This window comes from Cheilinus undulatus, linkage group 5 (assembly GCF_018320785.1).
Source record: "Cheilinus undulatus linkage group 5, ASM1832078v1, whole genome shotgun sequence".
Taxonomy (NCBI): domain Eukaryota; kingdom Metazoa; phylum Chordata; class Actinopteri; order Labriformes; family Labridae; genus Cheilinus; species Cheilinus undulatus.
The window spans coordinates 47,467,083-47,481,438 of NC_054869.1; the positions used below are offsets into that span (position 1 = coordinate 47,467,083).

Here is a 14,356-nt window from a genome sequence, read left to right on the forward strand (position 1 = left end):
CTCACGTCCTACCTGGTGGGAGGAGCTATCCAGCATAGGCTATCCTGAGCATCCGAGGTCAGAGGAATATAGCAGGGATGGTATATCAGTAGGAGTCAACCTAAGGTGTATGACACTCCGCGTTAAAGATACCTGCCACGTCTTCAGAACTTCGTATACGATCTCTGTATAGATATCTCAACCACTGTTCAGGACCGCATCACTCCACGAAAACAACCTTCGCTCTGATGTGAGGCTCCTGTCCGACCGGCGAGTACCAGAACGAATCTCCTGTGTCTTTAATTATAGATAGAGAGACTGTGGCAACGGTGCCGCTCTGACAGCTGAACACGGAAATAGCTAGCTAAAAGTATTGCAGCATTTTTACATCACTCTGTCGACTCGTTGCTGGCTGATCATCTATAGCTGCACCTACTTTTATACCCGTAATTTAGACGGACTTTGACTATTTCTGTTGTCTACAGTCACGAGCACGACTAGGCTACATACTACATGTTTGTAACAAAAGGTTAGTATTGTTTAACTCCATAAAACTGTGTTGGGTATCAGCATGGGCTTCACATTATCTGTGATATGCACAGTGTTGTATACCTGTCTGGATTTGTTCATCACTACAGTCCTATACGCACAGGGGTCACACTTGAGCATATTCAGAAAAGATGCTACGAACTTTGACATCCTCCAGTCAGCACTGGACCTCTGGGGGACTGCACTACTGAGAGCCTCCATCCTACTGGGAGCCTCCATAGGGGTGTCATTGAATAGGAGAGATGGCCCATTGAGGGTAGCCCAACTCACCATCATCGTTCTCTTCCTCTGTCTGGTTGTTATCACTTACACTTTGGCCAAGATGCTGATGTTAATCGAGCTGGCTCCTTTGAAGCATCAGCCATGGTTTCTGGGCCTGGTTTGTTGGACTTGTGCCTCCTGTATAGGTGTCATGCTGCTCTGGAAGCTGCTAGGGAGGAAGTCCAACACAACAAGCCTTCACATCAACTGCAACAGGGAGGATGAAGGAGGCTTTGAGGACACAGAAAGGCTGGTGGAGGTGGATGCTGAGGAAGAGGGGGATTGTGAAACGAAAAAGAAGGTAAAAAAGGAGGACAAGACGAGCACTGGGGCAACGCTGGGACGTCTGCTGGCATACTGCAAAAAGGACGGAGGGCTGCTGTCAGTGGCCGTCCTTTTTCTCGTGATCTCTGCTGTGTGTGAGTGTCTTCAGAATCTATTTTAAACCGTCCAGTCACAGTTTAGTCTGCTGTACTAAAAAAAGATTGAGACTATATTATTGTAATGGTGCTAGGGCTGGGCAATTATAGCAAAAATCACGATAAATTGGGCTTTTTACCTCTATTATGATTAATTAACGATCATTCTACCCCCAACCTCTGACTCTGCTCTGTAAATGTTAGTATAATTTTAAAACGAATAACTGAGAGGAACATGCAGCGATAAAAACAAAAAATGAGTATTTATTGAGACAACAGAAATCAAAATACACAGTTGAATACCTGGCTGCCTGTCATGTGACTGCACAGCTAGGAGTTTGTTTTTAAGGGGGTGGTGCATTATTAGAGAGAGATATTGCAAGGGAAAAAAATTAAAATAATTGACATGGCAGGTTTTTGTCAGTAATAGGCTCTAAATGTTGGTTTAGATTATTTTTCGATTAATTGCCAAGCTCTAAATGGCGCAGAATAAAAAGGTAGAATAAAGAGGTTGCAAGTAGCGGTAGAGATCAAAAAGTTTATTGTAAAAAAAAAAAAACAAGTTTAAAGTGTGCTTTAAAGTTTAGTCTTGTGTAGAATAAATGTCCAACAAATCCCTTAATACTGCAAACTAATCCCAGAATTTCTGTAGTTAATCACAATTAATTGCACCCCTTATTGCCTTATAAAATCCCACTATTTTGCATTTTAAACTGTATTTGTGTCATTTTGGATTTGTTTTACTGTCTCTAACTTAGGGTTGTTGACTTCCTGTTTGTAACACACTGACTTTAGAGGTAGATCAAAGAATTACACATAGACTTAGCCATGGAAAAAGGAACTTGCAATAGATTGAACGTGGAATAGATATAATGAAGAGGGTGCATATGACTTTTGTCTTGTCCTCTGAGCTTTGTGAGATTTTCTAAAAGTGAAATGAGACATCAAGAAGCAGTGATGGATTAGTTTAGATTACCCTCACTGCAGGGAGATGCTGTTGGGGCCTTAACCAAAGTGTGATGAAAGGGACAATAAAGCATGCGAGTTAAAAGTATAAGTGCACTAAATTTGGATTTTAATTGATCACAATTAACTGGATTAATTTTGACAGCCCTAGTCATATTATATATGAAATATCACAAGATATTTTACAAAAAAAACATGTCCTATTGAATGTCACATTAATAGTGGTTTGTCTTCAGTTATTAAATTTGAAATGAAGTTACTTCATAGAACAAAAATAAGCATCCTTACAACTTAAAACTGAAGCAGAGTATATATTATTGTTGGTAGAATAGAATATAGAGTTGACAATTTATGCTGTAAGTTTTTATCAAAGGCATAAAAGTCATTTTACTGGTCAAGTTAGTTAAAGTTACCAACTATTTCCGTCTTTTCTTTGAAGGTGAAGCCTTCATACCCCTCTACTATGGGAAAGCAATAGACAGCATTGTGTCTGACAGGAGCATGGAGCATTTTGCCAAGCCTGTGATCATGCTGTCAGTACTGGCCTTAACCAGGTAAGTTGAAAAGAACTTAATCATCTTTTATTCACAAGAACAGCAACTGAGAGGACATTTAATTACACTGTAGCCACCCTTTTGTAATGAGTGATGGCACAACCTTAAAAATTGACTTAAAGATGATGATTTAAAAAACACCAGAATATCACATTTAATAGAAAATAGCACAAAGACAAATGTTAAAAGTTAATTTGCCAAATATTTTCAGTGGGTGACAAGCTAGGACTGCAGGCTGGTTTTGCTCCAAGGCTTTTTACTTCAGAGTCATGCTGCTGTAATTTGTGCAGAATGTTGTTCGGTATTCCTGTTGAAGAAAACAAGACCTTCCCTGAAAACATCTACTTAACAGCATATGGTGCTGCAAAACCTGTTGTACCCCCTACCATCATGGATAATGGCTTTTGAACTGAACACTAAAAGAAAGTTTAATGGCATTCCTCTTTAACCTAAAGGGTGCAGTGTCTAAGCAGCAGAATCAAAACAGAAGTGCAGCTTTAATCATGATTATTCACACCCAATTTATAGCATTTAAAAATTCCACTATTTTGCATTCAAAACTGGTTTGTGTATTTTGGATTTTTCTACAGTCTTACACTAAGGGTAATAAACTTCCAATTTGGATACAGGCCTGCTTTTACTGGTAGACTGAAGATTTTGACATGAACTTTAACAAGAAAAAATGAACTTGTTATGGACTAGAAAGGAAATAAGTGAACAGTGAAAAGTTGAATGTTGTATTAGTCTGTTGACTTGTCCACTGAGCCGTCTGTGAGTTTTTGGCTGACCGCTGAGGTCAGCTCTACACATGGGTCTGTATGTGACTGACTGACTGAGTGACTCTTCTTCCACAGCCATACATACAGAGTAGTGATATGGGCGGGGTTTAGTTGTACTGAAAGCCCTCAATAATGGCTGCCTCCACTGCAGTATTTACCTCAGATAAAGCTTTAGCATTGCGTTTGTTTTACTAGAACTGGACCATGTTTCTATATGAAATAAAGAGAAAAAACAACCCTAAAAGCTTTTAATGTTGGGAAAGATGTTTTTGCTCTTCTGTTGACCTGCTTCGGCATGAGCATATGATGGAAGGAAAGGGTTTCTTGTATAAATGCTTAGGCACAAAGGCTGCTAGTAGAGTGATTAGCTCAGACTTAGCCTTGACGGCACTTTTGTCAGGACTGGATGTGTCTTTATTAAAACAAGCGCAGAGGGCAACACTGAAAGCCTGTGCTGTTTTGGCATGGGTTTGCGGTCATTACCGTGGGGTTTTCCGGTGTATCCAGGGGTTGCTGTAGTAGCAGTTAGCTCTAGGAAAGTGGCAGTTTAACCAGAACTGGACCACATTTCTTTTTAAAACCAGAGGACAGAACCACACCAAAAGCTTGTCTTGTCAGAGAGGATGTTTTTGCAAGTCTCTTGACTGGCCTTGGCATCAAGTTTCACGCTTTTTATGGGAGCTTTCCCAGATGAATCTCAGAGATGATGAAATATATTCAGTCATTCTGGCGTGTTTCTGTTGACAAGGCTATATGTTTTAAAGAACAACACAGTTACACACCCTAAAAACCAGTCAGTCTGCCAGAATACACAATTCAGTCAGGCATTTCAACAGGCAACCATGATAGTTGCCGTCAGCCATATACTAGGTTTTAACATTGTCTTTATTTAGAGTGAAGTGAGACATTAAGTAGCAGTGGTGGACTTAGTTTATATCATGGTGGCTGCAGGGAGACACTGACCTGGCTCAACCAAAGTTTTTGGAAAGGGACAATAAAACCTGCAACTAATTTGGCTAAAAAGATTTTTGTACACCAGTGGTGGATTTTATTTAATGGTGATTAATGAGATTAATGTAGATTAAAGTTTAATCTACACACACGCACACACAGTACACAGATTTGTTGGCAGGTGGGTTGCTTTGGCCAAACGGAGTAGAACAACAGTTCTTGTAAATGTTTCACCACTTTCTTGAAGTGACTTTCCCCTCTCCTCAGCTCAATTGCAATGGGGGTACGTGGAGGAGTCTTCACACTGACTTTTGCAAGATTAAATCTTCGGCTAAGGAACAATCTCTTCAGAACTCTGATGAGGCAGGAAATTGCCTTTTTTGATGAAAACCATACAGGTGATACAGATAGACCTCACATTCATCCTTCCCTTCATCCATAAAATTGGCTGCCTACTGGCATATGGTTCCTCCTTAGGATAACAACAAGCTTTTTAATACCGTTATTTGCTAATATCTCCCTGTAGGTGACATAATTTCCCGTCTGTCAGCTGACACCACCCAGGTCAGTGACCTCATCTCACAGAATGTTAATATCTTCATGCGAAGCACCATCAAGGGCGTGGGCTTCTTCATCTTCATGTTTGGGATGTCCTGGAAGCTTACACTAGTGACCATTATGGGATTCCCTTTCATTGCCCTCATATCCAACCTTTATGGCGATTACTACAAGGTAAACTACTTTCATGCCCATATGAATGATACAGCTAGCAGAAAAAAATTGTTGAAACGATGCAATATTTTTTTCCAGAAATTGACCAAAGAGGTGCAAACAACCCTTGCAGAAGCAAATAAAGTTGCAGAAGAAACCATTTCGGCCATGAGGACAGTGCGAAGCTTTGCCAATGAATGTGGGGAGGCCGACAACTACTATGCCAAGCTGCTGGTAATGTTCCAGCTAAATAAAAAACAAGCCCTGGCCTATGCTTGCTACATGTGGTCCAGCTGTGTAGGTATCAGCAGCTCCTTCTAGTCAAGATATTGAGCCAGAATTTTGATTTTTGTTAAATATATATTTCTATATTCATACCTGTTTATTGCAGATTACTAACAGCAGTTTGTGTGTTTTTCAGATCTCAGAGCTCGCCTTAGAGGTAGCTGTTCTCTATTATGGTGGTCACCTGGTAGTAACCAATCAGATGACTAGCGGTGCCTTGTTATCTTTTTTCATATATATGCTTGAACTGGGAGAATGTCTGGAGGTATTTCACAAATTTTATTATAAATTAGGTTGCATTAAAATACCTGTGAGACACTTATGCCCTTAATGTGTATGTTTTGTAATCTGTCCTACAGAATATTGCATCAGTTTACACTGGACTCATGCAAGGAGTTGGAGCAGCCGAGAAGGTTTTTGAGTACCTGGACAGAAAACCAAAACACCCAGCTAATGGCACAGAAGCTCCTGACCTTCAAACTGGTCTAGTTGAATTTAAAAACATCACATTTGCCTACCCAACTCGCCCTGAAACTCCAATTCTGAAGGTTTGTTCTTGGGGATTTTACAACCAAAACTGATCAGTTTGGCTTCAGAACAGAATCGGGAGTTGGGCCTTCCCCCTGACATGCCACCACTAGGAAAGATAGAATTTATGGATGTTAGACCACCAAGGTGGAAGGAAGTGCACAATATAGTGAGGTGTGCAAAGGCTTGTTTAGCCCCGGGGCCAAACAGAGTCCCCTACAGGGTTAATAAAAACACGCCCGATGTCCTTAGGTGTCTGTGGCAGTTCCTAAGGTTAGTTTGGGAGAAACCGTCTATCCCAAAAGCCTGGTGTAGAGCAACGGGAATCCTGTTTCCTAAGGAAAAGGAGTCCTCTGATCCAAGCCAGTTTTGTACCATCTCACTCCTGAATGTGGAGGGGAAAATTTTCTTTAGTCTCATGGCACAGAGGTTATCTAGTTATTTAGAAATGAATAGATTAACAGAGACAACAGTGTAGAAAGCAGATGCATAGAACACACAAGCATGATTTGGCACCAAGTTTAGGTAGCTAATGCCAGGTGTACAACAGTCATGGCAGAATGTCATCTCATAATGTGTGACTGAATCGTTCACAATGCATGACCATCATGCACGAGTTGTGTGCTCACACTGTTCGATCCGACGGTTGTGCACAACCTGAGTGCTCACTCTGTGTGACTAAAGTTGGGACGGACTGTGACAGAAACCTGCAGAGTTTCCTTTTAAAAAAGTCTCAGGGTTTGAGGGTGAAGTGTTTCCAGTCATATTCTCTCTCTCTCCCCCCTCCATCTCTCCCACTTTCTCTCTGTCTCTCTCTCTTGCTATCTCTCTCTGTCTCACACACAAAAACAGCATCACCTCTGTGTGAGCGGCAGGTCCGCGGAGAGGATTATTTTCTGCTTGTTTATTTACTATCATAGCGGGGGGTGGAGGTGCATCAGAAAGTTATTTCAGCTGTTGTCATGGTAATTTAGGACATTGTCTGACCATTTACAAAGGAAAACAATCCCCCAAAGTTGTTTATTCTGCTCGCGTTTCTGCTCGCGTTCTGAAGTGTCTGGAGTCGTACGACCAAACTATCAAACATGCCAGAAATCCTCCCAACCAGTTGAAAGCAGGTCATACGGTCATAGTCAGGCTGTGGTCGGCCGTCGCCCCTGTACACAGCACAAGTAACGATTCCCGATCCAAAGGGAGTCATGGGGCTCCAGCTTCATGGCTCAATCACAGGAAAATCTCACAGTGTACAGCCGGCTTAAGACGGAGAATAGGGAGTTACACTAAGTATTTTTCAATCTAGCGAATGCGTTTGGGTCGGTACCTCATAGTCTTATCTGGAAGACGTTTGACTTGAGTACCAGATGTAGTGGTACATTTAGTGAAAACATATTTCAGAGATGTTAGGATGTGAATAAGTTCTGCAAATTTCACAACAGGCTGGCAAAGACTATAGATAGGTATCATGGCAGGGTGCCCAATTTCCCCTCTAGTGTTCACAATGGTGATGGAAGTCATTGCTGACACTGGTCACCACAACACAGCCATGTACAAAAAGGCTACTGGAGAGGCTGAACAAGAATTTAAGTGGGCTATCATGAAGATCAAGTCTAGTAAGTCCAGAGCAATCTCAGTATCTAGAGGGAGAATAGTTGAGAGGAAGTTTTTTGTAGATGAGGAAGAAGTTAGGGAGAAGCCAGTGAAGAGCTTGGGAAGGTGGTACAAAGAGGACCTTAATGATTGTGAACAGGTGGAGCAGTTTAGAAAAGATGTAGTGGAGGGACGATCATTAAATACCTGGGAACGTTGATTCAGTTTTCAACTTTTCATTGTAGGCAGTTTGCAATTTTTTTTATTCCAAAAATAATTAATTTCCTGAATTTATGTGTGTTACAGGATGTGTCATTTACTCTTCGGTCTGGAGAAGTGACGGCCCTTGTGGGAACTTCTGGCAGCGGAAAGAGTACTTGTGTAAATCTGCTGGAAAACTTCTACCCTCCTTTAGAAGGCCAAGTGCTACTAGACGGGAAACCTGTTCAGATTTTCCAGCATGACTATCTCCACTCCAAGGTCAAGCTACACAGTCAGTTCTATCGCTGATTGATGATAAAGACTGGTTTTAGTTTGTGTGCCATTTTCAGTGAAAATCATGTCCATTGTTAGGTTTTATTTCAAATAGCCAGGGTATTTCCAAACAAAAAGTGGGACACAATTTATTCCAAAACATTATTTTTGGAGATGTCTTTTAACCTTTGATCTGGTGATCTCATGACAGTATTGTATTGACACAAAATTAACTAATGTGCTGATAATGTGAATGATATGGAGCATATCACCCTAAGTACTGTCAATGGTACTTAATCCAATCAGTCACACAATGAATTCATTTGTTTTTTTCTGCAGGTAGCTCTTGTGGGCCAGGAGCCTGTTCTGTTTGCCCGAACTGTTAAGGAGAACATCACCTATGGCCTGACTGACATCCCTATGGAGTCTGTAGTGGAGGCTGCTATTAAAGCCAATGCTCATGATTTCATCACTTCCTTCCCTAAAGGCTATGAGACAAGTATGCAATCATTTTTTTCTGTAAAAGTTTGCCATCAGTGTTGATGGAATGAAATATGAAGAGAATCTATAATGCAAATCCATTTCCTGACTGTTAAAAGAGTTCTCAGGTCTTTTACATCAGTCATTTAAGAAGTGAAAGTCCTACATTTACATTTTAACTCACAAAAACATTCAAGTCTCAACAGTTGGCAAAGAAGAGGCTTAATTAGATCAAAATATACTGCTAGTCATGTCACTCATAAAAACCTGATATATTATACTTTATACTATCTGAATAGTAATTTGAAACAGCCAATATTTTTTCATGCTGCAGAGAACAAGAAATACTTGAGCTAAGCTTCTGAAAATGTACTGCAGAGCTTTTGTCATTTTTGATGTTTTAATAGTAACAGTAGTTTACAGTATTCTCTTTAAAGGACATAGTTTCTGTCTCCTGCTGCTGTTGCCTGCTTAGAATCAGATGGTAACTTGTTCAGCTGTTATTTTACATCTGAGCTTTACAAGGTATGGCTATTGATAAACAGGACTAACACTGTAATACAATTTTATTGAAAATAAACATTTTTCAATATTTTTCTATTTCAATCTGCATCACCACACCTACATTCAGGTCTTCACTCATCAAAGCAGTGCAGTAGGTCTTACTCAGACAGTTGTCTCAGAGCCTCTGTGGTTCTTTTGTTCACTCTGACACAGTCTGGTGAATAGGGAGGGTGATCAAGCACTGTGATTTGTTTTTGGGCCAGAAACTGTTTTACTAAGAGCTCAGTATGAGCTGTGTGTTGCCTTGATGAGGAATGCAGCCATTTTACCACAAATGTCTCTTTCTCAGACTTTCTGACAATGTTTTTCTAGAACCTGTTTTTAATAGTGTTGATTTACCATTGACCCCTTTGGAACCTAAATTCTATCTCTCCTATTGGAGTGCCACTTTGACAGGATCGTATTAGAAGATTCAAGATTCATCACATCAATCAGTCAATAAAACTTTATTTATAAAGCGCTTTTTATACATAACATGTAACTCAAAGTGCTTTACATAGACAAAATAAAAACATTCCCTCAAGCCCACCCACCCACCCCCACCTTTTGCTTCATCATTTACTCTAAAAAATGGTGTTTCCTTCAATTTGTTCCAAAATGTCTTGTCTTTTTCCTTTCGATCAGGAGTCAGACATTTTGGGACAACTTTAGCACACATTTTTGTCATGTTCAAATTGTCATGCTCCATTCAACAATTCAGATTGGTGAATGTTTTCAGAAGTTTTTGGCATATAGGCGCACCAGTAACGTTCATTGTCTTAGACATCCCCTCTGTCTTCACTAAATCTTTTGTGCCATTCAAACACACGTGCACGTAACACACAGTCCCCATAAACCTCAGTTAATGTACCAAAGGATTCAGCTGCTGTCTTGCTCAATTTCACCAAAAATTTCAGGTTAATGCGTTGCTCAACTTTTTAGCTAATTATTTTCTGACACCTTAGCAAAAACACATCTACTTCAATCAGTAGCTAGCAGTGAACTTAAGAGGCCATTTATTGGAAACTTGCAGCAGTTGTGTGAATACCCAACCTTCAATATATAACACTCAGTGAGACTGTGAACCACATGGTTTTATCCTGTAAGTGCAGTCTTGTTATTTAATTGCCAAACCTTGAATATTTCCTTAAAAAAACAATGCACATGAATTTGAAATACATATAAGTAGTTCAAATAAGAGAATAATATTGATTCAACATCATCATTTTAGAAGATATAATCCACTCACTTCCATTTATTCTGGTGCATTGTGTTTTGGTGCAAAATTTCTCTTCATCAAAGGACCTTGCTTGCTTGCCATCTTGTCTCTATACTTTTTATTGGCAAATCTTAATGGCCAAGTATCAAGGCTAACATAGCCTTGAATTTATTAAAAGGCTTTAGGTTGATGGCATAATATTGAATTACATTCATAGAGACAAGGAGCCATATGTTACACAAGTGGTGCAACTGGTGTGTATGTTTTACTCCTGAGGCAATTGCCATTAGCTTAAGTGAATGTAACTGTTATCCATGCATTATCTAATTTCATTTACTGTGTATCATGCCAGGAGATGGGTTAAATGGAAGAAGAGATGCTGTGTGAGTTGGTCTGAGCTGGATCTTTTTTAAGGATAAGAACAACAGTACACTTAATTTTCTAATTTACTTTACTTTTACAGGCAATGGGAGATGGCACTCTGATAGTTTTTATTCTTGTTGCACCTAAATGTCACCTAAGAATTATGAAAAATTTAATACAACCCCTTTGTGCCCTGCACTTTACTTTTTGGCAGTTTAATTAGCAAAAGGTAAAAATTCTACTTTGGATTGTGGGCCAATCTTTACTTGAAAAGTGCCCAAATTCATGCAGCTTTCTCCCTATCATTCCACAGTTGTTGGTGAGAAAGGCACCCACTTGTCTGGAGGGCAGAAACAGAGGGTGGCAATTGCAAGAGCTCTCATCCGTAATCCTCGTGTTCTTATTCTTGACGAGGCTACCAGTGCCCTGGATGCAGAGAGTGAACACTTAGTAAGTGAAAAACTTCAAAAGCCAAGAGAAAATGATGTACATTAGGGGGTCCACAAATGCTACAGAAGAGTCATTTAAATGTGTTGAATGGTTCAGGGATCAATATGTTAATTTCTGCTGTATCTTCTGCAGGTTCAGCAGGCTCTGAACAAACTGATGCAAGAACGCACAGTACTGGTGATTGCCCATCGGCTAAGCACAGTGGAAAAGGCAGACAATATAATTGTGATCGACAAAGGTCAGGTTGCTGAGCAGGGGTCTCACAGTCAGCTGATGGCAAGTGGGGGACTGTATAACAAGCTGGTGCAGAGGCAGGTCCTTGGCATGGAGACAGATCTTCAAGTACTGGACACTCCAAAAAACCAAGGCTGGAAGTCAGATGGTGCAGGACAACAAAGAAGACGAGGCAGCAGCAGCACCAGCGAGTCTGAGTGCAGTATGCGCTATTGAGGATAGATGCTGGACTGTCTAAAACTGAAATGCACTGTTAACTCAATACTTCTGAAGGTTGATCAGAGTTATTGACTTGAGACTAAATGTACTGTTTAAGAAATATATGCTGCTATTTCAATTAAACTCATACCCAATTCAATCTGAAGAGTTTTTTTTAAATAAAGAAGTCAGACAAATCAATACACAAGGTTTACAGCCAGTGTCCTTCACTACATCACTGTGCTGTCGCACTGCTTGGCACTATGATTTATCCAGTTACACGAGGCAGGTCTCCCACTGCAGGCTAACCCAGACATAAGGTCCATAAGGAGTATGAATAATTGTTATGCTGAATGGTGTAACATTCTATTCAAACAGTCCATTGCAGGTTCAGGTCAAGCATACTCAACCACTGGGCAGTGGAGATGGTTTCAAGGGTGTCTGGAAGCAAGACATCAGGTCTTTAACTGAGCCGTCATTCATTCTTTTTCCTCCCAAAAAACGGTTTTAAAAAGTGGCAGAAATGGGATAAATGTGGTAGAAGTGGTTAAAAAAGTACCACAAATACATAAATCATTCCATCATCAGAACCTGATAATAGCTCGATACACCTTCAGCTCCAAAATAAAGTAACTGTTAGCCAAGATGCTGGCACCAATGCTAATGATCCAATACACATACATACATTGATATCATCTATGAATCAAAAAAAAATATATATATAGTCCCAAGAAAAAAGAAAAATAACTGTAAGCCAACAACATTTTTTACTATATTAAGACATTATTATCAGTGCTGAGTGAAAGCTAATTTATTTATTTATATTTTTAGCTTATCTTTAAATACTTTTCTGCTTAAAGGCACATGCTCTTGAAGTCAGTCGGTGGTTTTAAGTGTTATAAACTACAGTATATTAAGGTTATAAAGCAGAAAACATCAGAGCCTACCTATGTTGTCTTGGCCCTTGGGTCTAAACTGGTGGGCCGAGACACCAAAATGTGTGATGAAGCCAATTTCAGTGAATCCTGGATAGAAATATGTGTTAAAAAGTCGAACGACCCCATTTCTAGTTAAAAGCATACGTCGTATTGGTGCTGATGATAGTAATGTCAGTGAACCAGACATTCGACACTGAGAAGACAGGCTGATCAAAGAGGCCTGTCACCACCTTATCTATAATGTTGGAGAAAATGCAAGTAGAGGTCAGATTGATTGTGTTGGAAGTTGAAGTTAGTCAGAAACTTTAATCAGTTGGTATCAGTTTCGGTGACCCCGGTAAAATGATGCAGTTATTTGTCTCACTCGTCCAATAAGAGTACAGGGTTACATTTGAGCAATAAATGAATAAACATATCAGTGACCAGTGTTTTTTCATGCATTCATTCGATCTTTATTGGCACCACAGCTGCCCATAAGGGGGGATAAACGGGAGAACTTTCTTGGGCCCAGCCAAATTAGGGAACCTTTGAGGTCTTCTGAATTCTTCATATTTCTACCTGAATAATAACCAAAACAACAAAAGATGAATTTCATTTATTAATGCTGTAGTAAAATATGACCAAATGTAAACCACTTTCCTTAAAACAGAATTACCTTTTTATTGGTGATGTTTACTATGCGGAAGGGAAAACTGAACTAAACCATTTGGAAAGTAATGTCAGACTACATAGCTAAGCAATGATGTGCACAAATGTCATGATGCCTGAAAATGAAGAAGAAGAAAAAAAAACATTTAAAACTTAAATGGGAAATAATTGCATAGTGACAAAATGGGTTAAAACTGGCAAGAGGGGGCAAAAATGGGTTTAAAGTTGCCCCCCCAAAAGTTGCAGAAAGGTGTTAAAATGGCAAAACTGAGATAAAAGTGGCAAAAAAAGGGGGGGGGGGGCAGCAAACTATGGCAAAAGGGGGGATGGGCAGCAAACAGTGATTCAAAGTGAAAAAGAAATTGTCAAAAAAAAAATAAAATTGGCAATAAACTTTTAAAACCACAAAAACTAGTTAAAGTGGCAAAACAGCTGCAAGCATGGGCCAAAAATATGGCAAATATGGTGTATATAAGTGCCAAAAAGTGTCAAAAGAGTAGCAAAATGGATGTTCAGTGGAAAATAGTTGCAGAAATGTATAAAAAACAACAAACATGGGTTTGAAGTGGTAAAAAAGTGTCAAAACAGTGTCAAAAATTGGCAAACAGTAGCCAAAAAAAGTTGCAGTAATGGGTGTTGCAACAAAAATGTTTCAAAGTGGCATAACAGTGGCAGAAACAGGGGCTTAAACTTAATAGAAACTACCTAAAATTTCATTGAAAAATTCTTAAACATATTTTTAAAGTTTATCGTAAAAATTCACCCCAAAATTTCTTCAAATATTCCCCAAATATTTCTGTGAAACTGTTTCATAAAGCCTTATTTTTTTCTTTTGCTTAAACAATTTTGTTTGGTTTTTATATCTATAAGTACATCAGTATTAATATATATGTGATGACATAAAGTTACTGTGAAGTCTCCCCCCCCAATCCCACCACCAGCAGTCCTTGGATCTGCAATGAAAGCAAATTAAACAAAAATTAACAAAACTTTAAAAAAGGATAATAAAAGTACATATATACACAAAAATATACATATAAACAAACATATGCATACATGTGTATGCATATATAAATAAGATATTCCTTTATAAGATAAGATAAGATATTCCTTTATTTGTCCCACAAGGGGAAATTCCAATATATCAAGCCATACATATGGATGTGTAAATGTACATGTGTACACATACATGTAAATTAAAAGGAAAAGTGGAAAAACCATATATGGATATATATAAAGC

The 14,356-nt window shown here is 39.2% G+C and overlaps 1 protein-coding gene across 1 annotated transcript; it reads left to right on the forward strand.

Annotated features, from left to right (window-relative positions):
• The first annotated feature begins 58 nt into the window (after nucleotides 1-58).
• Nucleotides 59-11,679, forward strand: abcb9 (ATP-binding cassette, sub-family B (MDR/TAP), member 9). Its single transcript, XM_041786468.1, has 11 exons — nucleotides 59-1,208; nucleotides 2,614-2,728; nucleotides 4,726-4,856; nucleotides 4,985-5,190; nucleotides 5,269-5,466; nucleotides 5,591-5,719; nucleotides 5,814-6,002; nucleotides 7,876-8,049; nucleotides 8,383-8,542; nucleotides 10,962-11,098; nucleotides 11,231-11,679. Exons 1-11 carry the CDS (start codon nucleotides 551-553, stop codon nucleotides 11,546-11,548), a joined length of 2,415 nt encoding a protein of 804 aa, XP_041642402.1. The 5' UTR covers nucleotides 59-550; the 3' UTR covers nucleotides 11,549-11,679.
• Nucleotides 11,680-14,356: the final 2,677 nt, after the last annotated feature.